Raw genomic sequence first — 26354 nt, forward strand, 5'->3', positions numbered from 1 at the left:
GCAGAGACGAGGGAGGGGGGACCCAAGGGAGCTACAGCGGGGTTGGGGGGGAGCTCTGTTCTTGGCCTACCATCCCCCTGTATTTTGGCCTTATTTCCCCAACAGACCTGTCTTCCCCTCAGTTGTCAGGCTAAATATTTTGGCTTGGCGGGAGGGGAGGAGAGAACCGAGAGGTCCCACCCAGCAAACCAATCCTTTTGGTCTGGGGCGGGGAGGCGGGCGCTGGGCGCGGCCCCTTTGTGCCACCCGGGAGACGCCGAGGCCAGCAGCGCCAGCGCGGCCAGCGGGGGCGAGGGAGCCAAGGGCGCCCGGAGGGATCCGGGAAGACTCTCACCGGCGAGTCCCCCGCACACCGGCACCCTCGCTGCTCCTGGGGCTTCTGCTCCACCCTCGGGGTTGACTGGCCTATTGCACTGCCTTTTGCTCTGCACCGTGTGACTTTCTCCCTCTGGAAGCTTCCCTGAGTCTCTCCCTGTTGCTGTCTGCATCTCTGTCCCCATCTCTCACTCTCTCAAGTCACACTAAGTCTATCTCCAGCAGCCTGTGACGGTCTGTGTCTCTCTGGCTCCATTCCTTTTCTCTGTCTCCTTCCATCTCTGTGTGGGATTTTTGTCGCTCTGCCCCTACCCTTCCCCTTCCCTCTGAAGCCTGCATCTCTGTGTCCCTTAGGGCCTGCCAGACCCGTCTCTTCCCCAGAGCCGTCTGGAGGAGGGCCAGGACTGGGCACAAGGCAGGACCAGGATAATGACAGTGCCCAGTCTGTGGCCATGGGTAGCCTGCCTGCTTGTGATCCTCTTCTCCTTGGGATTTGGCCTGGACACGCCAGAGGGTGAGTTCCCAGCACTGCCTCCTGGAACCCCATCTTCCTCTCAGAGGACTGGGAGACCAAAAAATGGAGCTTCCAGCTAGAACACTTCTATTTACCTGCTGCGGCGACATGAAGACTGACTGGGGTTAGCTCTCAGAACTTCCCACCAGGAGGAGCAGTTGGCTTCCCACATAGGGGTGTTTTCATGTCAGTTCCCTGTGAAGTGAGAAGGACCTTGAAACAGAGGGATGGACAGGTAGATGTCCTCCCTTCCTGCTTGTGAACCAGTGATCCCAGTACAGCCTGAATGAGAACCAAAATCGGCAGAGTGGGGAAGCCTTAGAGGTAATTTCTAGAGTCACTGAATGGGAAGGGGGCCAGGATGGGAAGGGTAGTTGAGAACCAGGCACCATTAAGTAACTGAACCCATTGTGCCAACAGGAAACTGAAGCTCAGAGAATTAAAAGGTCAAGCTAGACTAGGGTCTTGAGCTCCTGCCTCCGGGCCCTGTCCCATGTCCCCCACTTTTAGGGCCCATCCACTGGGATGGGGGCTGCTTTTATTCATCCTCAGGATAAACATTTCCCATGTGTAGGATTTTGAGGGGGTGGGATTATGTAGACTAAGTGGCCCTCATGGGGGTGCTGGGGGCTTGGCAAGGAGAAGAAAAAAAATGAAGGTGGAAGATTCAACAGGGGAAGGATTAAGAGATGTCCCCTTCCCCATACCCACTGTTCCCTGCCAGACTGAGGAAGCTCAGGAATCCAGCACTCCGTGTCTGCCTGTGGGGTCCTGTGATGCCCTCAGACTGGGGCTTCCTTGGGCAGGGCAGAGTCTCCCCTTCCTACGCAGACAGAGGGGTGATGAGACTGGGGTGGGGTACGGAGTCCCCTGAGGAGTTCTAGGCACAGAGACAGTGCCTGCAAGGCATGGCCCACCCCCCTGCACCCCTTCCCTCCTCCATACTGTGCCAGGACAAGGCATAGCAGATGCCAGCCAGGAGCACGGTTGTCAGGACAAGAGCACGTCCCTGGAGGAGGGGGGTTGTTTGGAGAGGGGACCCAGATGTCCCGCTCCCAGTGCAGCTCAGCACAGGGCCATGTCCTGAGGGGAGGCAGGCAGGGGTTAACCTGTGAAGATCGAGTGCCTCCCAACAGGGGAGCCCTAGAGAGGCCAGGGCACAATGGGAAGCGGCATGTGGGCTCCTGAGAGAACCCCCCACCTGCCTGCAGAGCCTGATTGGCCTTTGCCTGGAGGGACTAGAAGTGTTTTCTCGTTCTCCCTCTCTTTTGTGCGTGTGCATGTGTACCTGCATGTGCTCAGACACACACACACACACACACACACACATGCACACACTCATACACATGCACGCACTCACACACATGCATGCAGGAAGTTGCTGGGCAGAGCCAGAGCCAAGAACAGGGACAATTAATGACAAATGGAAGAAGGTGTAAAATAAGCCCCAGGGAGCCAGCCTTGCCTGCCCACTGCCCATTTTAGCCATCAGGGAATGGGCCTGCATATCCGTGATGTGTTGCCCAAGGGCTAGGTGGGAAGGGAGAGAGTAGAGGCTGGAGAGGTTAGCAGGAATTGAAGGCAAGCTGAAGAATTCAGACTCCAATCTTCTACAGTGGGGAGCTGTGGAAGATATCCCTGGGGACAAGTGAGTGCAGGGACTAGGTATCCTGCCCATTAGGAGAGTGGTCCTGGGTGCCTTGGGGAAAGAAAGGGAAGGGGGCTGGAGCCCTGAGATCTGAAGAAGCCAGACACACCCAGGTTCCCAAGGGAGGAGTGGACTTGGGAGTCAGATGTCCATCAATTCAACCCACAAATCCTGAGTGCCCAGTATTGCCCTGACCTGGGCACCAACGGAAGATGCTGACTACTAAAAAGGGCCTCAGCTTCAGGAGAGTCCCTCTCGGCAGTGGGTGACAGAGATATAGAGAGCAATGTTGGGGCAACACCCCGGGTGTTCTGACGTGGGTGCTGGACTAAGTTGTGCGGAGCTTGAAGGGGGAGTGGTTAACTCAGGGTCAGAGAGTCAGGGAAGGGGGGGCTTGACTCAAGGTTTTCAGGACAAGAAGTGAGGATGTTATCAGGTCCAAGGAATCCTTCTGAGGCTGGAGGAATTAGTGGGGTCCAGTCAAAACCCTAGAATGTCAGCTGAGGGATTTAAACTTAATCTTTTGGCAAGGGGGAGCCATGAAATGCCCCTTCTAGAGTAAACAAATGCAAGGATCAGGCTTCTGGGTTTCTTAGGCTTGAGAGAGAAGTGGAGTGTATGAAGCTCAGACTACAGTCACAGAATTCATTCTTTCTTTCTGTCTTTCTTTCTTTCTTTCTTTCTTTCTTTCTTTCTTTCTTTCTTTCTTTCTTTCCTTCATCAAATATTTATTGAGCACCAGTTTTATGCCAGGTACTATACCAAGCACCAAGGATACAGCAATGAATTACACAAAGATCCCTGCTCTTGGAGCTTACCATAAACAAAATAAATAAGTGTTTATATATTAGTCAGTATTAAGCATTTGGAGAAAAATTAAGTAGGAAGTGGGGTAGGGAGTGTTGCAATTTTAAATAGAATGGTCAAAGGAGTCCTCATGGAGGTGACATTTGAGCAAAGATTTAAAGGAGGTGAAGAAGCCATTGAGGGGGGAAGAGTGTTCTAACCAGAGGGAACAGAAGGTGCAAAGACCCCAAAGCAGAAACTTGGCTGGTTTGTTTGAGCAACCACGAAGTGGTTAGTGTGCCTGAAGGAGAGAGAGAAAGTGGAGGACTTCAGAGAGATGCAGACATCCTGTAGGCTGTATAAAGGACTTTGGCTTTTCATCAGTGAGATAGAGGCCACTGGGGGGGTTTGAACAGTGGAGGACCATGATCCAGCTTGTGTTTTGTGTTTCTACTCTGGCTATGGAGTGGAGGATAGAACTGAGGGGGACAGACAGAGTGGAATTGGAGAGACCGTTTAGGAAACTATTGTTTTAAATCCATGAGAAGATGATGATGAAAAAGCCGTGAAGGTGGTGATGAGCAGTTGGGTCCCAGATATATTTTAAAGGTAGACTCACAGGGTGTGGGGGTGAGAGAAGGAAAGGAGTCATGTACGGTTTTTGCTTTGGAGACTGTCTGCAAGAATGAAGTTGCAATCAATCAAGAAGGGAATACGGGTTTGGGAGAGAAGGTCAGGAGCTCACTTTTGCCCACGTTAGCTCATCTGGTAGAGATCCTCCAAGCTGCCGGTGAGGCCTCTGAGGCCCAGGGAGGAGGTAGCCCCACACCCACAGCAGGGCCCGGCTCCCTCTCCATGTCCCCTCCCAGGGTGGTCCCCTCCTACAAAGCTGTCAGGGAGGAATGGGGTACCGGGCCCAAGCTGTAATGACAGCTACCTGTCATTTGTGCCCACAGTGTGCCCCAGCCTGGACATCCGCTCAGATGTGGCGGAGCTGCGGCGGCTGGAAAACTGCAGCGTGGTGGAGGGCCACCTGCAGATCCTGCTCATGTTCACGGCCACCGGTGAAGACTTCCGTGGCCTCAGCTTCCCCCGCCTCACTCAGGTCACCGACTACCTGCTGCTCTTCCGCGTCTACGGCCTGGAGAGCCTGCGTGACCTCTTCCCCAACCTGGCAGTCATCCGGGGCACCCGCCTCTTCCTGGGCTACGCACTGGTCATCTTCGAGATGCCACACCTGCGGGATGTGGGGCTGCCGGCGCTGGGGGCTGTGCTGCGTGGGGCCGCGCGCGTGGAGAAAAACCAGGAGCTCTGCCACCTCTCCACCATTGACTGGGGCCTGCTGCAGCCTTCGCCAGGCGCCAACCACATCGTGGGCAACAAGCTGGGCGAAGAGTGTGCCGACGTGTGCCCCGGCGTGCTGGGTGCCAGCGGCGAGCCCTGTGCCAGGACCACCTTCAGTGGGCACACCGACTACAGGTGCTGGACCTCCAGCCACTGCCAGAGAGGTGGGCCCTGGCACTGAACACAACTAAGGGGCACAGGGAGGGCAGGGTCAGATGGGGCTGGGTAACCATAGAATGGCTTTGGGTCAGTAATTTGCCGGCATTGTTTATTTTAATCCTCATTTATCCTATGGGGCAGTGGTTAAGAACAAAGCCGGCTGGCCTGGGTTTGAATCTCAGCTCTACTACCTACTGGCTATGTTCATTTAGCCTGTCTGGGCCTCAGTTTCCTCATCTGTAAAACAGTCGTAGGGTTGTGATGATAAATGAGCTGTTCTCTAAAGCAGCAGAGCAGTGCCTGGGCCATGGTAGCAGTTCCATGTTCCTGACAAAGGCAGCCACAGCGAGGGCCACCCAGAGAAGGTGGGCAGTCTTGAAATAGGGAGGTTGGGAGCTGAGCGGGAGAAGAGAGGAGGAGGCTACAGATGTTGGACAGGTGAGGACAAATTTGCGAGATGGGATCTTCTTTAGGAAGTAAGGTGCATGGAGAGGAAACAGAAGGAGGGGGTGGAGAAAAAGGAGAGTGGAGCATGGAGGGGATGGATGGAGGAGGAAGTGAGAGTTACAGTGGAGGGGAAGAAGACCTTTCAGAGGCTGGGAGCAGATCTGGGGTCCCCAAGATGGGGGTCTGTCCACGCAACTTCTGGAGGTCAGCTCCCCCCACCCCAGTGCCTCAGCATCAGGGCAAAAGAGTAACCAGATCCCTGTTGTATCCACTGGGCCCCACCTCCCTGATGTCTCCCTGTTGGCTGTAAACACAGCTGCTACATGCCCTCTCTTGTGTGTAGTGTCAACATGCCCTGGCTGACCCCTGCTCCCACAGACATACAACTGCCACTGCAGAGTTGCCAGCCAATTGGCCCTCAGCTCCAAACCCATCCACGGCTGCTTGGAGCCACCTCCTGCCCAGGGCAGAGAGCTGAAGAGGGAGGAGGTATGGGCGGGGGCATGTGGAAGGCTCCTCCTTCCACACCCTCCCAGGCCCGGGTTGCCCTGGGCCTAGCTCCTCAGGAGAAGCTGGCTGGTTCACCCTGGCACCATGCCCAGCAAAGATCTGGGCACCAGGCCTAGACAGGACAGCAGGCTGGGGAGCAGCAGCACTGATGGACAAGGTCACTGCTCTGTCTGAGTTCTGACACCCCTGACTAGGCACTATGGGAGGTGGGGAGCCAGAGAGGGGCCACAGTCCTTATCTTCAAGAGCCTTTGCCTGAGGAAAACAGAGTGGGCAGCCAGTGTCATCTGAACTGGAGGGATCTGGGTGCAGATTGAGATGGCTATCCCAGGAAGAGGCAGGCGGGGCCAGGACCAAGGAGGCGTGAGTCAGGTCTAACACAGCACTCTGCCCACAGTATGCCCCTGTCCCCGTGGACTGGCCTGCACAGCTAGAGGTGAGTGCTGCCACACTGAATGCCTGGGAGGCTGCAGCCGGCCAGAAGACCCCCGTGCCTGCGTCGCCTGCCGTCACCTCTACTTCCAGGGCGCCTGCCACCAGGCCTGCCCTCCAGGCACCTACCAGCATGAGTCCTGGCGCTGCGTCACGGCTGAGCGCTGTGCCAGCCTGCACTCTGTGCCCGGCCGTACCTCCACATTTGGCATCCACCAGGGAAGCTGCCTGGCCCAGTGCCCTCCAGGCTTCACCCGTAATAGTAGCAGGTGAGTGTTGTGTGGGTAGGGGGCACCCTTGGAGCAGTGAGGAGGCCAACACTGGTCCAGGGCTCATGTCACACCCTCTGCTTGCCCCTACTAGCATATTCTGCCACAAGTGTGAGGGGCTCTGCCCCAAAGAGTGCAAAGTGGGCACCAAGACCATTGACTCCATCCAGTCAGCACAGGATCTGGTGGGCTGCACCCACGTGGAGGGGAGCCTCATCCTCAATCTTCGCCAAGGCTGTTAGTACCTTCCTCAGGACCACACCTCTCCTCCTGGCCACACCCTTCCTCCTGGACACACCATTCCCACTTGTAATGGCCTAGCTAAAGAACTATGTTCCATCACCCTGGGTCTCAACCTTGAGGGTCCCCTTCCCTGAGCCCCCAATCAGCCCCCCACCCACACCCTATGCAACCATCACTTTTCCTGCTCTTGCTCCAGCCCTGTCTTCCTCATCCCCAGATAACCTGGAGCTGGAGCTGCAGCACAGCCTGGGGCTGGTAGAGACCATCACTGGCTTCCTCAAAATCAAGCACTCCTTTGCCCTCGTGTCCCTGGGATTTTTCAAGAACCTCAAGCTAATCCGAGGAGACACCATGGTGGATGGGTAAGGGGTCAGAAACGGGGCTCTGACCAGCTCCCTCTATCACATCTCCTCCCAACACTCCCAAAAGTGTGGTAAAAAGCATGAGCTCTGAAACCAGCTCTACTACTTAGAAGCTGTGTGGCTTTGGGTAGGTTGTTTAACTTCTCTGGTCCTCAGCTTTCTCATCTGTAAAATGGGATTAATATAACACTACTTATTTTTTAAGACTGTTGTGAATATGAGTTAAGTCATTATGTATAAAGCACTTAAAACAGTACCTGAAACACAGTATATATTACTACACAGAATTATGGCTACATATAACTCCATTTGGATTGGCTATAATTTTTCTCATCTGATTCTCTCAGCAGCAGAGCAAGACTGCCTGGGTTTGAAACCCATTCCTGCCACTACTAGTCAAAGCCTACCCCTAATGTAGCCAGGATTTTTCAAAATAAACAGAATGCCTTAAATTATTACCCAGCCAAGTGGTTTCTCATGTCTCCTGGCACAATGCCATGTACCCCTAGGGGTGCCCCACTCCAACTGGAGAGACATAGGCTCAGGCTGAGTCCCATTCCTCCCTGTGTTCCTACAGCCAGGACAGAGCCTGGCACATAGCAGGTGCTCAGTCCATGTGAGATGAGGAAAGGAGGCAGGCAGAAAAACTGTTGACCCCATTTCATTGATGAGGAAAACATACAAAGTGTGGATGACTTGCTAGACCACAGACTTCTAGTCAGTGGCACAGAGTGGGTGTGTACAAATGACCCATGTGTGCTGAGTGCCCCTCCCCACCTCCGCCCCTAGTGCAGCCCCTACAGGAGGAGCCCATAAAGCACCCCCTTCCTCCCCTTGCTCCTACCTGCTGTGCAGAGCAAGGTTCCCTGGCCTCCCCCAGGAACTACACTCTGTACGTGCTGGACAACCAGAACCTTCAGCAGCTAGGGTCCTGGGTGGCTGCAGGACTCACAATTCCCGTGGGCAAGATCTACTTCGCCTTCAACCCACGCCTCTGCTTGGAGCACATCTACCGCTTAGAGGAGGTGACTGGCACGAAAGGACGGCAAAACAAGGCTGAGATCAACCCCCGCACCAACGGAGACCGAGCTGCCTGTGAGGCCCGACACCCCCAACCCCAGAGCAAGCGGGGGGGGGGCACCCTCGCAATGACAGATTTGACCCCAAGAAACACTCAGATGCGCACACACGCTGAAACACACCAGACACGCACTGGGTGGGAGGGGACACTTGTAGGGGACAGCGTGATAAATTCTCTTTAGAGGCCAAGCTGTGGGTGGAATGTCTTGAGGTCAGGGTGGGAGCTTGAGAATAAGCAGTTCAAGCAGGTGACAAACGTGGTCGAGAGCAGGTATTTGCCCTTCGCCCTGCCCAGGCCAGACACGTACCCTTCGCTTCGTGTCCAACGTGACGGAGGCCAACCGCATCTTGCTGCGCTGGGAACGCTACGAGCCGCTGGAGGCTCGCGACCTACTAAGCTTCATCGTGTACTACAAGGAGTCGTGAGTGGCGGGGGTGGGGCCAGAGAGGGTGGGGCCAGAGTGGGGGCGGGACCAGGGCGAGGGCGGGGTCAGAGCCCGACCCGGACTACTTGTTTAAGGGCAGGCAGGTGAGGGCAAGAGCCTCGCTGGGATGCGGAGAGCCAGCAAGCCAGGACCCCAACGTCGCACTCCCTTGTAGGGTCCACGTCTGGCGCTCTCCCCTCACCTTCATCCCTCGTGCCTCAATTTCACCTCACCCAGAAACAAGGAGAGGACAATCAGGATTTCTGAGAGCCTAGGAGAGGCGCCCTGCTGGGAAGGCTTGGATAATTAAACTTCAATTCACTATGCTAATGTTTTGTACTGACCACACGCTCCTGCCCCAGCAGCGGTTTGGGAGGTACCCACTAATTTGGCCAGTTTTATGCACATCTTTGCCAGCATTTCATTAAAGCCTGAAGAAGGGAGATAGCAGAGACAGCAAAGGACCAATGCTCTTTTCTTTGGAGAGAGTGTACTGACCATAGCAGAAGGAATAGTGATTAGACCACGGGAAGGACTTCTCCAAAAGCATGGCTAGGGATCAAAAACAGAAATCCTTAGAGGAGAGAGAGATATGGGAGGGCAGACTGGGAGGACAGGGTTGAGAATTACTCTTCATGATAGACAGAGATGGGAGCCACCTGCCTTGGAATCATTTCCTGTGAATTAACATTGAGAGATCTTAGTCGCCCACTAGCACAGGGCCTGGCCTGGGAGGAAGGGAGGGAAGTCAATGGCCCTCCCTATTCAAATGGCCAAGGTTCTCCTAGGCCTCAGTGGAAGGTGAAGGTCTCTACCGTGAGGGGCTGGAGAGTTTGTTAAATACAGACTGCTGGGCCCCACCCCTCACAGATTCTTGTTCCGTTAGTCTTGAGCAGGGCCCATGAATCTGCATTTCTAACAAGCTGCCAGGTAATGCTGAATCTTCTGGTCCATGGACCACATGTTGAGGAGCACAAATACGGACTGCAATTAAATCCCTTCCTCCTCCACTGCCCCTGGGCTCATGCAGCTCACAATTCTGTACAACTATATACAGCTGCCTTTGGGCTCAAAGGGCAGAGAATCTTAGCGGTCTGAACTTCAGGAAACTCCTCTAACATCTGCCTGGCACTGCAGCTGTGGCTGTGCTCCTTAGAGATACATACTGCGAATCCTGGCTCAATTCCAGCTCTGAGCAGACCCTCTCAGAGTGTGTCATGCCCTCAAGGCACCTGCCCCAAAGGGCAGACCAACGCAGGATTTTGAATGCCCTAGTGCATACCGAAAGAAAAATGACAATGACAGTCTTGGAGTGATTCAGAGAGGAAGGAGGGTTGCTAGAGACAGGTTGGGGCTGGGCTGCCCCTCATCTCCAGGGGTGGGATGTTCAGCCCATTCCAGAATGCCACAGAGCACGTAGGTCCAGATGCCTGTGGGACCCAGAGCTGGAACCTACTGGATGTGGAGCTACCCCTAAGCCGCACCCAGGAACCAGGGGTGATCCTAGCCCCCCTCAAGCCCTGGACACAGTACGCAGTGTTTGTGCGGGCCATCACACTGACCACTGCGGAGGACAGCCCCCACCAAGGAGCCCAGAGCCCCATCATCTACCTCCAAACCCTGCCTGCAGGTAGGCTAAAGCCTTTGAAGGGGGTGGGAGCTAGATGCTTGGGTCCTAGTGAGAATGGGGGAACTCAAGCACCAGAAATAAAGAATCTGGGTCACTGAAAACCTGGCCTGTAGAGGCTGAAAGGCCAGATCTCAGAGAGAGGGACCCATTACCAGACAATATTTGAAAGGGGGATCTGCGGCTCCTCAGTTGTGCCCTACTCACACCCCCAGCCCCTACGGTGCCCCAGGATGTCATCTCCACGTCCAACTCCTCCTCCCACCTGCTGGTGCGCTGGAAGCCACCCACCCAGCGCAACGGCAACATCACCTACTACCTGGTGCTGTGGCAACGTCTGGCAGAGGACAGCGACCTCTACATCAATGACTACTGCCACCGCGGTGCGCAAGGAGGAGGCGCGGGCGGGACGGGTTGGGGCTGGGCCGTGGGCGCTGTCAGTCTAACTGATTCCTTCCCGGCCGCCGCGGCAGGCTTGCGGCTACCCACCAGCAACAATGACCCCCGCTTCGACCGCGAAGACGGGGAACTCGAGGCCGACAAGGAGCCTGGCTGCTGCTCTTGCCAGCACCCACCTCCTGGGCAGGTCCTGCCACCGCTGGAGGCTCAGGAGGCCTCGTTCCAGAAGAAATTTGAAAACTTTCTACACAACGCCATCACCATCCCCAAGTGCGTCTCCCCGCAGGCAAGCCAGGAGGGGTGTGGGGGAGGAGAGCTGGTGGGCGGGGTCTGTGGGGGCGGGTCTTGTTGAGCGAGTAGGGGGTTTGTGGGCGGGGCCTGGGTTGCGAGTGGGTTTGAAGGTGGTGAGCCGCTGCACCGGACATAAGGGCGCGTTCCGGGCGGGCCTGACCGGGACTTCCCTGGTCTCCCCAGGTCCCCTTGGAAAGTAACGTCCATCAATAAGAGCCCTCAAAGGTGAGCAGGGACGGAGCAGGAACAGAGGGGCGCGGCTCCCTGGGCGGCGCCATGGCTCTGACTTGCTCCCTCCTTAGGGACTCAGGGAGGTACCGCCGGGCAGCAGGGGCCCTACGGCTTGAGGGGAACAGCTCAGATTTTGAGATCCAGGAGGATAAAGTTCCCCGGGAGCGAGCGGTGCTTAGGGGCCTGCGCCACTTCACGGAATACCGGATCGACATCCATGCCTGCAACCACGCGGCGCACACCGTGGGCTGCAGCGCTGCCACCTTCGTCTTTGCGCGCACCATGCCCCACAGTAGGTGATCCCCTCAGCTCTACTCACCCAACACCGACCCCAAGGACCCTATCCAATTAGTGCTCCAACTAGCAAGTCTGACCTCCCGATAACCTCAGGCCTGGCTCTGCTCGTTCTCCCAGTCCCCCAATCCCAGAGTTTCCCCAAACCTCCCAGTTTAACCCCTTTGGGCTTGAACATAAAGGTGAGAGGAAGTACTTGTGACCGAGCTGCCTGGTTCCCTCTCCTGCAGGAGAGGCCGATGGTATCCCTGGGAAGGTGGCCTGGGAGGCAGCCAGCAAGAGTAGTGTCCTCCTGCGCTGGCTTGAGCCACCAGACCCCAATGGACTCATCCTTAAGTATGAAATAAAGTACCGCCGCTTGGGAGAGGTAGGTACCCCAGGAGACACCCTAGCCCAGCTTAGCCCCAATCTGTGCCTCCATCCTCTCCCCAGCCAGCTGTTCTGTGTTGCCCTCAGGAGGCCACAGTGCTGTGTGTGTCCCGCTTGCGATATGCCAAGTTTGGGGGCGTCCACCTGGCCCTGCTGCCTCCTGGAAACTACTCTGCCAGAGTTCGGGCAACCTCACTGGCTGGTAACGGCTCCTGGACAGACAGTGTCGCTTTCTACGTCCCTGGCCCAGGTATGTAGAGCCTCTGTCCAAGACCTGTGCTCCCAAACAGCCTCACCTGAGTCCCCGGCTACATCTCCCATTGTAGAAACCACAGCCCCTCCACTATATCTCCCTCATCCTCGTCTCCCATTGTGGAAAGAGAAGTGTCCTCTACCCTTTGACTTCTCCATCTTTGATCTGACCCTCTGCTGCCCTCTGGCCATCAGAGGAGGAAGATTCCGGGGGACTACACATCCTTCTCACTGTCACCCCCGTGGGACTCATGCTGCTCATCATTCTTGCTGCCCTCGGTTTCTTCTATGGCAAGAAGAGGTGATGACAAGTCCCACTGGTTCCCAACCCCTTCCTGTCCCTGAGCCCTCATCATAAGGTCAGTGCAATCAGAGTGTAGTTGGTGAGACAGTGGAAAGGACTTCCTTAGAAGCAGTAACTCTTCCCCTGGGGGCAGAGTGGAGGAGACATACCTTTCAGTTAGGGTAACCAACTAGTCCATGTTTGCCTGGGACTTTCCTGACTTTAGGAGCAAAAGTCCCACATCCTGGGAACCCCTCAGTTTGCGCACACCAGACACTCTTGGCTTGAGAACTAATGAAACTGGTCCTATCATAGCAGGGGAAGAGGCAGGAGACGTCAGGATGTGTTCTGGGATTCTTGATGTCAGATCTCCCTGGAGCTGACTGCAAGAGGGAACTGGGGGCAAGAGTTTGATTAGCTGGGTTCTGAGGACCAGCTGAGGAGATGCGAGCTCCTGTACTCCTGTCCTCCCTATATCCAGCCTGTCAGACCCCAGATCCCAGAGCTAGGACCAAGACTAGTTTAGAAAGTGCTTGGGATTCCCCAGGGGTCTCCCTGATCAGGCTAGGTGTATGGTCAGTAACTTCCCTCCTCCTCGCGTTGCCCCTCTTCCTTGTCTTCTGATATTGCTCCTTCCTTCCTGAGGACACTTCCAGCCTGACCCCTTCACCTCTCATTGCAGAAACAGCACCCTGTATGCCTCTGTGAATCCAGAGTACTTCAGTGCCTCTCATAGTAGGTCTGGGGGTGGCTGGACAGGTGGTGTGGGACAGAGAGACGGGAGGGGAGAAGAGGCAGATTTCCAGACCATCTTGGAGAAGGCAGCCTTGGTACTTAAACCCTTCAGAAGAGGAGTGGGGGAGGTGTGGCAGAGAGCAGTATGCTTGCCTTGTGACCCCCACCTCCTCTCAGTGTACATCCCTGACGAGTGGGAGGTTCCTCGGGAGCAGATCTCCATAATCCGAGAACTAGGCCAGGGCTCTTTCGGGATGGTATACGAGGGGCTGGCACAAGGACTTGAGGTTGGAGAGGAGTCCATGCCCGTGGCCCTGAAGACTGTGAATGAGCTGGCCAGCCCACGAGAACGCATTGAGTTCCTCAAGGAAGCCTCTGTGATGAAGGCATTCAAGTGTCACCATGTGGTAAGGGAAGGTCAAGGACATTGTCAGGGTCAAGTTAGGGTGAAAGTCATGTGGCAAGAAGGGTAAGGTCAGTGATAAGGTCAGAGCACCATCAAGGTCAGCGTTGGAACTGTGGTTAGGATCCTAATTGGGGTAAAGGTCATAGTTGGGGTTAAAGTCAAAACAGGGTCATGATAAGGCCGTGGTAGAATCATGGCTAGGGCTGAGATCAGCCATGGCTGAGGGTCAATATTGAGTGTTCAGATCATTACTAGGATCACAACTGGGATCAAGGTCAAAGTTGAGCCAATCATGAAGATTGGGACGATAGATACAATCAATGTCACGGGTTAAGGCCAGGGTCATTGTTAGATCAAGCTAGAGTTGTGGTTATGATTGGAGTTAGGAAGGTTGGTGTCTGGGTCAAAGTTGTGGTCGCAGCAGGACAAGGTTTTGGCCGGGTGGGTCAAGGGGAGCTAGGTGGACCTGCAACCAGGCTCTTTGTCCATCCCAGGTACGTCTCCTGGGTGTGGTGTCTCAGGGCCAGCCAACTCTGGTCATCATGGAGTTAATGACCCGAGGGGACCTCAAGAGCCATCTTCGATCTTTGCGGCCCGAGGCAGAGGTGGGGACCAAGAAGACCCAGGGTCAAGCGGCTGGGGAGTTAGAGAAGATTTGGGGACAGTCGTGGGGGTGATCCTTGGGCAGGAGTCCAGCCTCAAGACCCCTTCTTCATCAGCCCCCTCTCTTGCTCTAGAACAACCCTGGGCTCCCACGGCCAGCACTGGGAGATATGATCCAGATGGCTGGTGAGATTGCGGATGGCATGGCATACCTCGCTGCCAACAAGTTTGTGCACAGAGACCTTGCAGCCCGAAACTGCATGGTGTCCCAGGACTTCACCGTCAAGATCGGTGGTACAGAGGGTGCCAGGAGGGTGGGGGCAGCCTGAATAGAGCAACTGCCCCTAAGCTAGGCACAAGGAGACCCAGTCCTGGCCCATAGCTCTGTCCCTGAGAGCCCCCCCCCCTCCACTGGATCCCAGTCCCTCATCTGAGGGCAGAAAGATTTGAATGGGACGATCCCTGAGGTCCTTTGAGCCCTCACTTTCCAGGATTCTTGGAGACTATGGAGGTGGAGAGTGTTGGGAGAGGTATTCCTGGGGCAAGACCTGGCATGTGGCTCTGCTGCCCCAAACTCCGTCCACCTTCACTTTCCAGACTTCGGGATGACTCGAGACGTGTATGAGACAGACTATTACCGCAAGGGTGGGAAGGGGCTGCTGCCTGTGCGCTGGATGGCCCCCGAGTCCCTCAAAGATGGAATCTTCACCACCCACTCGGATGTCTGGTGGGACCTGGCTGGGGCAGAGGGCTCAGGGGATGTGGCGGCAGGGTCTTGGGAGAGGCCTGGGTGCACTCCCTAGTGCTGCGCAGCATGAAAGTTGCTGGACTCAGGCCCTCCTTGGTGTCCTCCAGGTCCTTTGGCGTGGTGCTCTGGGAGATTGTGACCCTGGCCGAACAACCCTACCAGGGACTATCCAACGAGCAGGTGCTCAAGTTCGTCATGGATGGTGGGGTCCTAGAGGAGCAGAAGAGCTGTCCCATTCAGCTGTGAGTCACTGAAGTCTAGGGCTTCCTCACCCCTACCCTGCCTACAACTGCCCCGCCCCCGGTGATTCTGTTCCCTCTGCTCTGATGCTTTTACTTACAGTGATCCCCAGCTCTGAGCCCTCCAACTCTAAATTCCCACTCCAACCTCCATTTAGTCTCCTGTGACCCACTCCCCAGCTCACACTGATGGACCCTTTCAGTGCAGGAGGCAGGAGGTGTGCACCCTCTGACACTGTCCCCCACCCTCACCAGGCAGGAGCTGATGCACCGCTGCTGGCAGCAGAACCCACGCCTGCGCCCAACCTTCACCCACATCCTGGACAGCATACAGGAGGAGCTGCGGCCCTCCTTCCGCCTCCTTTCCTTCTATCACAGCCCGGAGTGCCGAGGGGCCCGGGCTTCCCTGCTGCCCACAGATGCAGAGCCCGACTCCCCGCCAACCCCAAAAGGGGTTTCCTCAGACTTCAGCCCCCTGAATGGGGGTCCAGGGCACTGAGGGGCAGCCCACTCCTTGACTGACTGGCCTCCCACAGGCAGAGAGGAAGGGACTTGACCTTTGCAGCCGTGGGATGTTGAGGCATTCACACTCCCACCCCTTGCTGAGATGGGGCAGGGGGTGGCCGAGGGGGATGCAGAGAGCAGGAGCAGGAAAGATTGGGGGCGATGGGAGACCAGAGCAGAGTCACGGTAGGAAGGATTTTCTCAGGAATCTGAGTTCTCCACAACAAAGCAAACAAGGCCACAGCTGGAGGAGTGGAGATCAGACTATGGACCAGACGTCCTGCCCTCCGAGTGAGAGCCTGCTCAGACTAGGAAGAGAGTGTGGGAAACCCTGCCCTCAGCTCTGGGGCTCCTGTGGACATCTGGGACCAGCAACACACTTGAAACCAGATGAGCAAACGGAATCAGGCCTGGAACCCTCTCTGCTGATGTTTGGGATGCTGGGGGTGGGTGTCCACGTGACCACTCTTACTGCTGCATTTCACCTCCTCCCCACTGCCCCGTGCAGCAGGGGCTGAGGGGAGAACCCAGGGACCTGGATGTGTGGGTTCCCAGCCTGGCCTGTAGGCCTGCCCCAACCCCTTCCTCTCCTTTGCCACACCCACGGACCCCCAAGCTTGGTGCTCTCCGTCCTCCTCTCCAGGGCCATCCCTCGGTGCAGACTCACCTCTTCTTCCAGTCCCTTCCCCTCAATCTCTCTCCTACCCTTGGATTATTAAGGCTTTAAAAGCCTTGCTTCCTCCCTGCCCTCCCCTCTGCCCCCCACCCCCTGCGTCTCATGGGAAGACTGAAGAAGGCACAATAAAGGCCGAGGTCTGTTTGTACCCTGGTCCCTAGCAGCCCATTATCTCTCCATCTATATGGTGTTAACACTGGATGAACTTCCTCCCTCCCTCCTTGGGGACTTGAGGTGGTGACCCTGAGGCAGTGATATAGGATAAATACACTGCTGTCAAACACCACCTCCATGAGGACCTGAGCAGCCAGGGTTGCCATGGCAGTGAAGCTGGACAATCCTGCTATTATCGGCTGCTCAGGCAGCCAGAAGTGGTTGAGCCTGGCGGGGAACCTTTGTATCTGGTCTCTCAGCCTCACCAACCCGTCCCCCACACCTCGTCTTTAGGTCATCCTTCACTGTTTCCGCTGGGCAGACGTTTCCTGGGGTATTGCAGAACAGACTTGAAGTGGGCAGAACATGGGGGTGGGGGAAGGGCTCCAATGACATCACCAGTCCCCGCTGGATGCCCCCCAGCCAAAGCAGGGGGCATGAATCAGAGTAGAGTCTATGTGTCTGGCTCCTTACTGTTATTCCATCCCGCAAGCAGAGATGCCCTGAAGGCATGTTGAAGGAGCACATGGGAGTCTGTTTCCAGACTCCTATGCCAGTGCCATCAGGGCATTTGAAGGGGAGGAGCTGCAGATGAATGACTTGAAACCTTGATGAAGGGGGTGGCAGCAGAAGGGGCTGGGCCTGTCTCAAAGGCTTTTTAGCATCTTATACCAGTGTTTCCTTCATCCTGGTCATCAGGGCCAGAATTCCCATGCTGCCACACACTGCCACATGCTGCCCCACACAGGGGGTCAGGGGAGGTTTGTACTTCTAAGCATGCTTGCTCATTCCAGCAGCTGTCCTGAAAATCACTGCTCCTTAACACAGGACCGGAGTGCAGTGGGCATGAATCTGTGTAAGGCCATCTCTGCAATAACAACAGCAGCTCATACACACTATCCCGACAGGGTCAGGGTGGGCAGCAAAGACCACCTGCCCCACCGCATCTCTGCCCTGCCTGTCTTTGGTGCTTAGGGCAACAGTGACCCCTAATGGTTGCCGGTGGAACCACAGCTTAGAGAGAAAAGACGGGAGGTTGGTCTCTCCTCCACGTGTTGCCTGTCTCAGGCTGCCAGTGAGTACAAGGGAGTAGAAACTCCACACAAAAGCCCTTGATCTGAGACCTGCACACTTGCACAGAGCACACAGGCACACCTGCCTTTTCACTGGCCCACAGGGCAGCACTGAGGTCAAGTCGTCTCCCCACTACCCATGCACCCTAAACTTCAAAGGGCGGGATGCTGCATGCTCAGAAAGTGCCAGGCATCTGGATGTGGAGGGGCTTGAGGAAAGGATTGGGAGTCGAAGAAAAGAGGGCTTCCAAAAATGCTGTCTGTGCTTCACCTCCAAAGATGAGCAGGTGGTGACTGGCCAAAAGATCTTTTTGGAGAAGGCTGTAGAGACCAGAAGACAAACTCTACTGCCATCCATGTCCTAGACTAGAAGTGGATTTAACATAATAGCAAGAAAGATGGGGGTTAGACTTCAGAGGGGACTTTCCAACTACACGGGGAAGCTTTGGGGTGAGAAGTATCTCCTCTCTCAGGGACAGCTAGAGACAGAAAATAGGTTGGCCCTGGGGAGGGAGAGTGATGGACAACTACCCCAGAGCCAGAAGAATGAATGCAGTGACTAAAAGAGAGTTCAGAAACACCCTTCTTTTTTTCCTCTCCCCCAGATTCAGACAGAACTCTGGAAAAAATAATCTGCAGCTGGCTAGGAAGGGGAGGGAATGGAGTGGAGACAGATTAGCATTAAAGAATTACATGTTTACCATCCATCCCCTTAGAAATGTTCTTATGTCCTCTTGACAAGTCCCCCAGATGGACGAAGGGACGCTGGAGGCTGTGGGTCTCATGTTCCACCCACACCAAGCTCAGGATCAACTGATGCATCTTTGTGGGGTGGGACGTTGGAGTCCTCCATGGTGAGAGGCCCAGAGGCCTGGGGCAGGACAGTTGATATGGTTGGAGGTCAGGTGAGCTGTGCCACTGGGCCGGGCCTCTGTGGAGGCAGGACCAATCCGGGTGCTCACAGCTCCCCTTCCTCTAGGCTCTGGGTACAAAGCAGAAGGCTGCAGCCAAGGTAGTTTCTGGCTGTCACCATGCAGAAGGAAGAGCAGGGTACGAGGACATGAGAGGTCGGCATCCTGCGCCTACTCTTGGGTCGGCCCATAACACCGTGCTCCCTTCAAGTCCCAGGGAGCTTGGATCGCAGGGCACCAAGTCTTAGATGCCCAGGCAGAGGGCAACCATGGAGTAGAAACTTGGACCTTCCCCTTGGCCTGGTATCAACAACGCTGTGGAAGCCCCTCCCCTGGTCCAAAAGTTGTCTGATTCTCCAACTTTCAGCTGGGGTGAAGGACAAAGGAGATGCTAAACATGGTCACTGCCCCACAGAAAAAGTCTTCCTCCTTCCAGCCAGAGGCGTCACTGCACAACCCCTCGGGCCATCAGCGTCTCCCCCAGGGGTGAAAGGGGAGTTTGGGTTTCCTCTCATCCCTGCGAGGCCGATGGGCAGTGTGCAGGCACCTCCCACCCACGCCTTATCTTGGCCCAGGAGTCAGAGGGCCTGAACTCCTGGGTCTTCTGGTTGCCTTCCATGAACAGGAGGCCCTCTGGCTCATGCATTTAAAGGGACCACTAGTGAGTGGACACTAGGGTGGCACTATCTGTCCCTGGAGAGAGTGAGGAAAGTGACATTGAACATGGGCCAAATCAGGAATCCAGACTGGTAGGGCTGGGATAGTGTCAGAAGGGACAGCATTTGGTGAGCTCCTGGGCACATCAAGGGATGCAGATCAGGTGCTCGGCTACCCCTGATGCCTGGCTGAAGGAAGGGTCTCAAAGGGGCCACCCAGCTAAAAGTTTTGATGCTCTTGCTGTGGAAAGGATGACTAAGGGCTATGGGGCTGGAGTTCAGAGCGGGTGTGGTGAGGGGTGAGGTGACCACTGGCCCGGAATATCTGTGTCACCCAGACTCAGGGGCACTTGCCCTTCTCCAAAGCTGGGAAATGTCACCCCTGCCCAAGACGGTGACTGCCCGAGTAGATACTCCAGCCCCGCCTCCATGTGCGGTCCCTGGGAAGGCAGGACCTCTGAAGAATTTGGTGTCTTGGACTGAGAGGGCCAGGAGCTCCTCTTCCATCTTCACTCCCACCACAGAAGGGGAGAGAGGAGAGATAGGGGATCCTGGTGAGCAGGGTGGGAGGGGGGTAAGAGGGAGGCACTCCCAAGATAAAGATGTCAACTGAAATCCTAGGACAAAGAAGCGGGGGCTTATTCAGGGGCACAAGATATTCCTTCCTGTGTCTCCCCACCCCCAACCCCCGTGGCTGCAGCTCTCAATCACCATGGCCATTGTCAGATGTCAGACAGAAGGAGGACAGGAAAGGACGCAGATGCTAGGGAGGCAGCGAGGAGGGAGCAACAGGCAAGGAGGGGTGTGGGAGATAGACCCAGAGAGTCAGGGAGATAGGAATTCAGAACCTCTACACACACGCACTGGAAGCTCTGAGGACACCCCACCCTGCCCCTTCACCCTCTGTGGGTCCAGCCCCCATCCTTCCCCACTTGTGAGCATCCACAGGGAAACTCTGTGCTTGGTCATTTCTGGAGGTGAAAAGGGGCATGTCCTGAGGGAGCAGAGGACCACTCAGCTTCCCACACTCTCAGGTGCTTCCCACACTCTCAGGTTGGGTCAAGTTGATCCAAAGCAGAACTGGACAGGAGACGGGAAGTGGGCAGAGGTGCAGGGGGAGAGAAGGGAACACTGAATGATGCAGACTAGGGTGGTGGCAGGGAAGACGTTCTGAGACTAGGCAGAAGGATTCACATTACTATTTTCTTTTCTTTTTTGTGGGGAGGGGATTAGATTGATTGATTAACTGATTTGTTTTTTTAATGGAGGTACTGGGGATTGAACCCAGGACCTCATGCATGCTAAGCACGCACTCTACCACAGAGCTATACCCTCCCCTGAGAAGGATTCTCAAGCAAATGAGACAGAGGCCCCTTCCTCTCTGAGAGGCAGAAAAAGAAAAGAGTGTGGACAAAAAGACAGAGGTTGGCAGCTGGGTCAGGGAAGATGTAGAAATGGAGGAGAGGGGTCCAGCCAGCTTCATTTCTCCAAATAGCAGTTGGAGTAGAACCTGAAGCAGGAAGAACGGAGGTGGGACTGTTGAAAGACTTCCGGGGGGCAGGGGATGGGGTGGGAGGCCCACGTGCCAAGGAGGCAGGGGTGGCCTCTTTTGGAAGCAGAACTACCGGAGGGAGAGCCCTCCATGAGGGAAGGCCAAGGGCCGAAATAAGATAAGGCCACCAAGTGCTTTGTAAGCTACACAGCGCTGTACGAATGATTGTTGTGTTATCTAATTGTGATGTCACTTAACAAGATGCTGCAGAAGGACATTTAGTGCCATGGAAAGATGGCCATGACAAACTGCAGAGTGAAAAAAGCGAGTTGCAAATAATATAAATGTCATTTTTTGCCTCTACATGTACAAACTCAGAAAAATACCTGGAAGTGTAAATATGTGTCTGGGAGACAGGATGGGGGGTGATTTATAGCTTCTTTTTGCTTATCTGTATTTTCTCTTTGTGTTTTTTAAAGAACATATATTATTTATACAGAGAAAAACAAGCAGTTTGTTTTGAAAGGAATGAGACTTCTTCCCAGCTGGCCGAGGTCCCCGGGCTCAGGAAGGGTGAGGTCAGAGCCAGAGTCTGTGTTGGGCTGGGCACACTGAGGTCTGACCCGTACATATTCTCCATGCTCTGGGCTGAGCCAGAGTCAGTTTTCGTGAGTTTAAGATTGGCGGCATGTTTTTGTAACCCCATGACGTTTCCGGCTGGAAAGATGCAAAACAGGGGGAGGTAGAGAAAAGCAGAGATTCCTGGCAACCCTGGGCCCACCCAAAGGGAGGCCCACAGCCCTCTGCTTGCAGTGTCTTTGGGGGCCAATTTCCCCACCCAACTCGGCAGAATCAAACTCTACCTACAGTGGCTCCTAGGGCTGGTGGGATCCTGGGTTCCCACACCGCCTCATTTCTCAGCCAGATCTACTTACCACCCCAACACCCAAATGTGGTTTCCTTTTTCACCTCTTCCCCTACCTTCTCCTCCGGGTCTGAGTGTAGACCATCACACCCCTGGAGGCCTCCTCCCACATTCTTCCCCACTGGACTGCCACCTCCTCTCTTTCCCAGCCTGAAAATACCCTCCTCCCTCCTAGGAGCCCCTGCCCAAGAGCTGCTCTTCCCCACCTGCTCAGAACAGTGTGTGATACTCATAAGTCCTTATGTTGGCAAAGAGCTTTCTATTCCCAAAGTGTACAGAAAATCCACCTTAGAGAGGATGGCATCAGTGAGCTGAGAGGCAAAATGACTTGCCTGAGACCACAGAGCCAGTTCCTGGAGGTCCAGCCCCTTCCACCCGCTACCCAGCCTCCAGGGCTGAGAGTAAACTGATTTGTCCTCTCTTGTCCTTCAGTCCCTTCTTTATCTCTAAATGGCATCTTCCCTGGCATGTAAACCTTCCACTTCTAGCTGCAACCTGCCTTTCCAGCACCATGATCTGCCCCAGCCCAAAACAAACCCCATGTCTTAATCAGTCTAGACTCTTCCCTATCCACCAGCTTGCACCACGCCCATCACCTGACCTGTGCTCTGCTGGACTTGCCTCCACATCTGGCCCATCCCCTGCCCCACCTTTGGTCTCTGAGGCTCCCCTGTCATCCCCTTTCTGAACACCATCCACAGGGCACTGAGTACCTGCTGCCATATATAACCATGGTGTTAGTGTCAGGAGTCCCCCTAGGAAAACTGAAACCACACTGGGTGTTTCCAGAGAGAGTATTGAATATAAGGGGTTGGCTTTACTGGTGTGGGAGGGCTGAAAAAGCAAACAGGGAACACTAAGTAACACAGAGAAAACTGCAGGAGAAAGCCCCCACCCCTAGGTTGGGAGAACAAGTGGGTGAAGTCGGGGTTCTCCAAGTCTAGAACCTCAGGGGAGGGATCCACCAGAGGTGGGAGCCAAAGGTGGGAGCCAGATCTTGGAGAAGACAGTGCTGCTTGCCCAGCTGATGCTGGGGCAACATTAGAAGGAAGCAAACCAGAAGAGGCAAGTCCTCCTCTCTCTCCCTGCAGCCGACCTCCCCGGTGGCAGAAACTAATAAGAGCCCGCTGGCAAAATACGCTCTGCAAAATGTAGTTTGCAGAGTCTCAGCCCCAGCCTCACAGAGCAGAGGACAGAAGGGAGGGGCTAGAGCTGAGCCACAGCAGGTAAGGGACCAGCAGCACCCATGATGACCATTATTTACTATGATTATTACACCTAAAGTGTATGGAGCTTGACATACACTCTAACATAAAGAATAATCTGGTGGGCTTCATTCTTCCCCTGCAACTAATGAATGACAAAGCTGGAATTCAAAGGCAGATCGGTCCACACTTTTTCCACTATATTCTGTTGCCTACAAGGTGCCCCACACCAGGCTAAGAGGACTCTGGAGAGGGGTGGGCATAAGTCCTTACGGGCAGGGATGGCAGCCTGTACAATTTGGCTGCAGCTCCAAACCGCCTGGAGCACATAGTGATTTCTGAACCCCAGCTTACAGCAGATCTTGCCTTGGGTGAAGGAGCCACAAAGATGGACAAAAGCCAGGCTCTGTCCTCGCAGAGCACACTGTCTCCTGGGTGAGAAGGCATGCAGAGAGATCACTGCAGTGCATGGTGACAGCCCCATAGAGCCGTGCAAGAACCAGGGCTCTGAGAGCACTGTAAATAAAGCTCAGATCTCATCATTTCCCTGCTGAAAGCCCCTCAGTAGCCCCCTAGTGCAGACCAGCTAAAGACAAATCTACCAGGCAAGCTGACCTCTCAAGCTCCCCGCCCCTCACACCTCTGCCATCCCCAGAGGGCACTGCTGCTGTAAGCCTCCACACTTTCACTCACTTCGCTCCTTTAACCCAGACCATCCTCCACTCTCTCCACCCTTCCCTTCCCATGTATCCTGAGGATCACGTGCTCACCCTCTAAACCAGCTCTTTCAAACCACCACCTCCTCTCTGAATCCTTTCTTGACTTTGCTCTCCGTGCAGACTTACCCTGGGCACAATGGACCACTCCTTCCTACACCCATCCTGAACCCCAGGCTTCTAGTTTAGTGCCCATCCTTCTGAACTATCTGGTTTGTTTACTTATGTAGCTCCCCTGCCCTCGGTGTCTTATTTATCTTTGTAGCCCTTGAAATGATCACAGGCTCCAGCACAGAACAGATTTTTAATAGATGCTCGAAGAATTCATGATAACATATCAGCCAGGGCAGAGAGTGCAGAGAGGAAAAAATACTGCCTTTGGGGCCAGACCTGAACTGAGTCTTAGTTAAGCATACTCACTAGTTTGCTTGAGCAGTTATAAGTAATTTACTGCTCCTGGTCTCAGTTTGACGTATCTGTCAAGTGGAAAGTCCACTGCACACCTCACAGATCGATGCCTGACCCCAGACATCTTCTGGGCTACCTGCTTTCTTCATCCCCAAGGGCTGCACCCAGGATCTGCAGCCCCGACTGCAATGACTTCTTCTCAGTGATAAAGTCTACATTCTGGACATGCTGGAGGAGAGTGGGAACCCTAAATCTCCCTGGCCCCACTAGACCTCGAATTCCAGCCCCCAGAGTCTATGAGATCCTGGACTCCTTTGAACACCTTCCTGTGCTGACCCCCAAGCCCCGGTGATACCCCCATCTTCACGGGTCCCTCAGGACATCTGGAGCTTCCTCTGGTTGTCAGTGCCCCTGGAGATCACCAGGGCCCTCTACACTCTTCCACTGGTCTCCCTCCCTGATTTCCTCCAAGCAGTCCTGGAACGTGGCTCCTGAGTCACCGAGAGCCCTCTCTGCCATCTCTCCGGACTCCCAGGATTCCGCCGCCTCCAAGCATTGCCAGCTCTAACCCGGCAACATCTGGACACGCAGCCAGCGGCCCAGCACAGGGACTCCAGCTGCTGCAGGATTCCTTTCACTGCAGCCCTGTCTCTGCTGTGCAGCCAGCTCTTTGCTGAGTTGTGATTCACTCTAACAGCAAATTCAGCCTGAAGAAATTTCTGGCAGCACACACATTCCCAAAGCACCCACAGCAGTGGGGAGAAGCAAGAGAGAAGTGGGAACGGCAAACTGATCTGACCCAGTATGCTCTTCATGTGGCCCCAAGTCTTTGCCCAGACTCCCCCTGGGCCTGGGACACCCTCTCCACCCGTGACTTCTTATCAAGGCCCAGCCCAGAGAGGCTCTCACACTGCACTCACCTCTGAGCCTCCTCCCTCCATCACCCCAGACAGAGGAGAGCTCTCTCCCCTGAGGTCCGGGAGGACAAACACAACTCTAGGCACCACTGCTTTTCCTCTGTGGTCCTAGCTGTCTTAAGACGTGAGCTCATCGAGGGGAGAGGACAGATTGGACATTCAGTGTATGGGCTGTACTGCGTCCCCTCAAAATTCATACGTTGAAGCCCTAACCCCCAATGTGACTATATTTGAAGACAGGGCCTTGAAAGAAGTAATTAAAGTTAAATGAGGTCATAAAGGCAGGGCCCTAATCCAATAGGATCTTTGTCCTTAAAAGAAGAGGAGGGCACATCAGAGATTTTTCCACCTGAGCGCAAGGGAAAGGCCACGTGAGGACACAGCAAGAAGGCCGCCCCCTGCAGGCCAGGGAGAGAGGCTTCACCGGAAGCAACCCTGCTGGCACCTCGATCTTGGACTTTCAGCCTCCAGACCAATGAGAAATAAATTTCTATTGTTTATGCCACCCAGTCTGTGGTTTTGGTTATGGCTCAAGCAGACTAATACATTTGGGAACTCAGGGAAAGGGTTCTGGGAGGGGAACACCAGCAGACAAGCCGTCTCACACATTTTCTTGAGCCCTTCCCGTTATCAGCCCAGCAGCTCACAGGGCTTGGGGGAGGGACCAGACACCAGCTGCTACAAACCCCGCCAGAGCAGAGACCTGAGGTCTGACCCTCCGCCTGGGCCCTGAGGGGACAGTGGTTAAAAGTTCCAATCACAATGCTAGGAACTTATAGGAAAGAAAGGAACAAAATACCTGCGCTCCTCCTATGGATCAGACAGACCCTCTGCCGGTCTCAGCCCCGATTTGCTGATGGACTCTCACAACCACCCTTCCAGAGAGGTGTTCCCCCACGTTCCAGGCGTGGAATGTCTCCAGGCAACCGAAGCTGGGAGAGATCAAGTAACTTGCTCACGCTGACCTTGGCACAGGGATGGAGGGGGATGAAAATACAGATAAGGGCAAGAAACAGTCGCAGCCTCAGAAAGGCTAAGGCTCTTCCAAGCGCATTTACCTGATGAAACATTGAGGCACACAGGAGATTTCGGTGGCCCCAAACCTGGTCTACATTTGTGAGAAGCGTACCTGGGTCTAAGAGAATCCTCCCCTTGCCGGGGCTGCTGGCCTGGGCCCAGGCCTCCAGACAAAGAGACTGAGTGATTCCATTTTAAAGGTGAAAAATGCTTCCGTTGCAATTATCACACAGTGTATCAAAGCGGCGGCGGGCGCGGTCTCCAGAAGTGGGGGGAGGGGAGGGGATGTGCAAAGAGGAATTCCAGCCACACAGAGTGGAGCCCTGGCATTTGACGGGGCTGCACTCAGCCACTACCTGGTGATGAACTAAACGGCAGGTTTGGAGAAGATGGCAGTCATGTGTTGAAGTACCAATCTCCAGACTTGCAGCTCTCCTGTTTGATTCTTTTCAGATAGAAAAGAATATGAAGGGAGGGCAGGGTGGATACTTAACACCCAGCAGTGCTCACCCACACAGTGTCTTCCTATGCAGAGGGGTGGAGAGAGAGAAAGAGAGAGAGAGAGACAGACAGACAGGGTCTATCCCCAGGGACTTTCCTGTCCAAAAGGCAGAATTCCAAGGTGGGGATGACCAGGATTCTGGAACTCTCTACAGAAGCTGGGCTGGGTAGAAAGACTTTTGGGCTGTCT

The 26354-nt window shown here is 54.9% G+C and overlaps 2 protein-coding genes across 6 annotated transcripts in view; one reads left to right on the top strand and one right to left on the bottom strand.

Annotated features, from left to right (window-relative positions):
- NTRK1 (neurotrophic receptor tyrosine kinase 1) overlaps positions 1–25477 on the bottom strand; it is a 45065-nt gene extending 19588 nt beyond the window's left edge. For 2 of the 4 annotated variants that reach the window (XM_072946346.1, XM_072946343.1), the window contains exons 1-2: positions 8417–8494; positions 925–1024 (exon numbers count right to left, since the gene is read on the bottom strand). In XM_072946346.1, coding sequence (XP_072802447.1) covers positions 925–1001 — 77 coding nt within the window. In that variant the 5' untranslated portion in view covers positions 1002–1024; positions 8417–8494. Of the gene's footprint in view, positions 1–924; positions 1025–1540; positions 1594–8416; positions 8495–25445 lie in introns of those variants that run through there. The other 2 variants (XM_072946345.1, XM_072946344.1) reach the window with 2 other exon arrangements.
- On the top strand, positions 745–16219 carry INSRR (insulin receptor related receptor). 2 transcript variants are annotated; one of them, XM_006214584.4, is made up of 22 exons: positions 745–829; positions 4220–4771; positions 6120–6423; positions 6518–6660; positions 6884–7028; positions 7909–8123; positions 8404–8530; positions 9925–10163; positions 10376–10543; positions 10634–10829; positions 11034–11075; positions 11153–11373; positions 11606–11742; positions 11832–11994; positions 12192–12297; positions 12962–13014; positions 13192–13421; positions 13915–14025; positions 14158–14317; positions 14621–14750; positions 14879–15013; positions 15266–16219. In XM_006214584.4, the coding sequence occupies exons 1-22, from the start codon at positions 745–747 to the stop codon at positions 15507–15509; spliced, it is 3906 nt and encodes a 1301-aa protein (XP_006214646.1). In that variant the 3' UTR covers positions 15510–16219. The 2 variants fall into 2 exon arrangements, with proteins under 2 accessions (XP_006214646.1, XP_031545012.1); XM_031689152.2 differs by having other exon boundaries at positions 12962–13421.
- Positions 25478–26354: the final 877 nt, after the last annotated feature.

Source organism: Vicugna pacos, chromosome 21 (assembly GCF_048564905.1).
Source record: "Vicugna pacos chromosome 21, VicPac4, whole genome shotgun sequence".
NCBI classification, from domain to species: Eukaryota; Metazoa; Chordata; class Mammalia; order Artiodactyla; family Camelidae; genus Vicugna; species Vicugna pacos.

Bases quoted from the DNA above. Each gene is read 5' to 3' on its own strand.
- INSRR (XM_031689152.2), top strand. From the start codon at position 745: ATGACAGTGCCCAGTCTGTGGCCATGGGTAGCCTGCCTGCTTGTGATC. The intron at 8,531-9,924 runs GTGAGTGGCGGG...TGGGATGTTCAG, and splicing joins ATCGTGTACTACAAGGAGTC to CCCATTCCAGAATGCCACAG. The intron at 11,076-11,152 runs GTGAGCAGGGAC...CTCCCTCCTTAG, and splicing joins ATCAATAAGAGCCCTCAAAG to GGACTCAGGGAGGTACCGCC.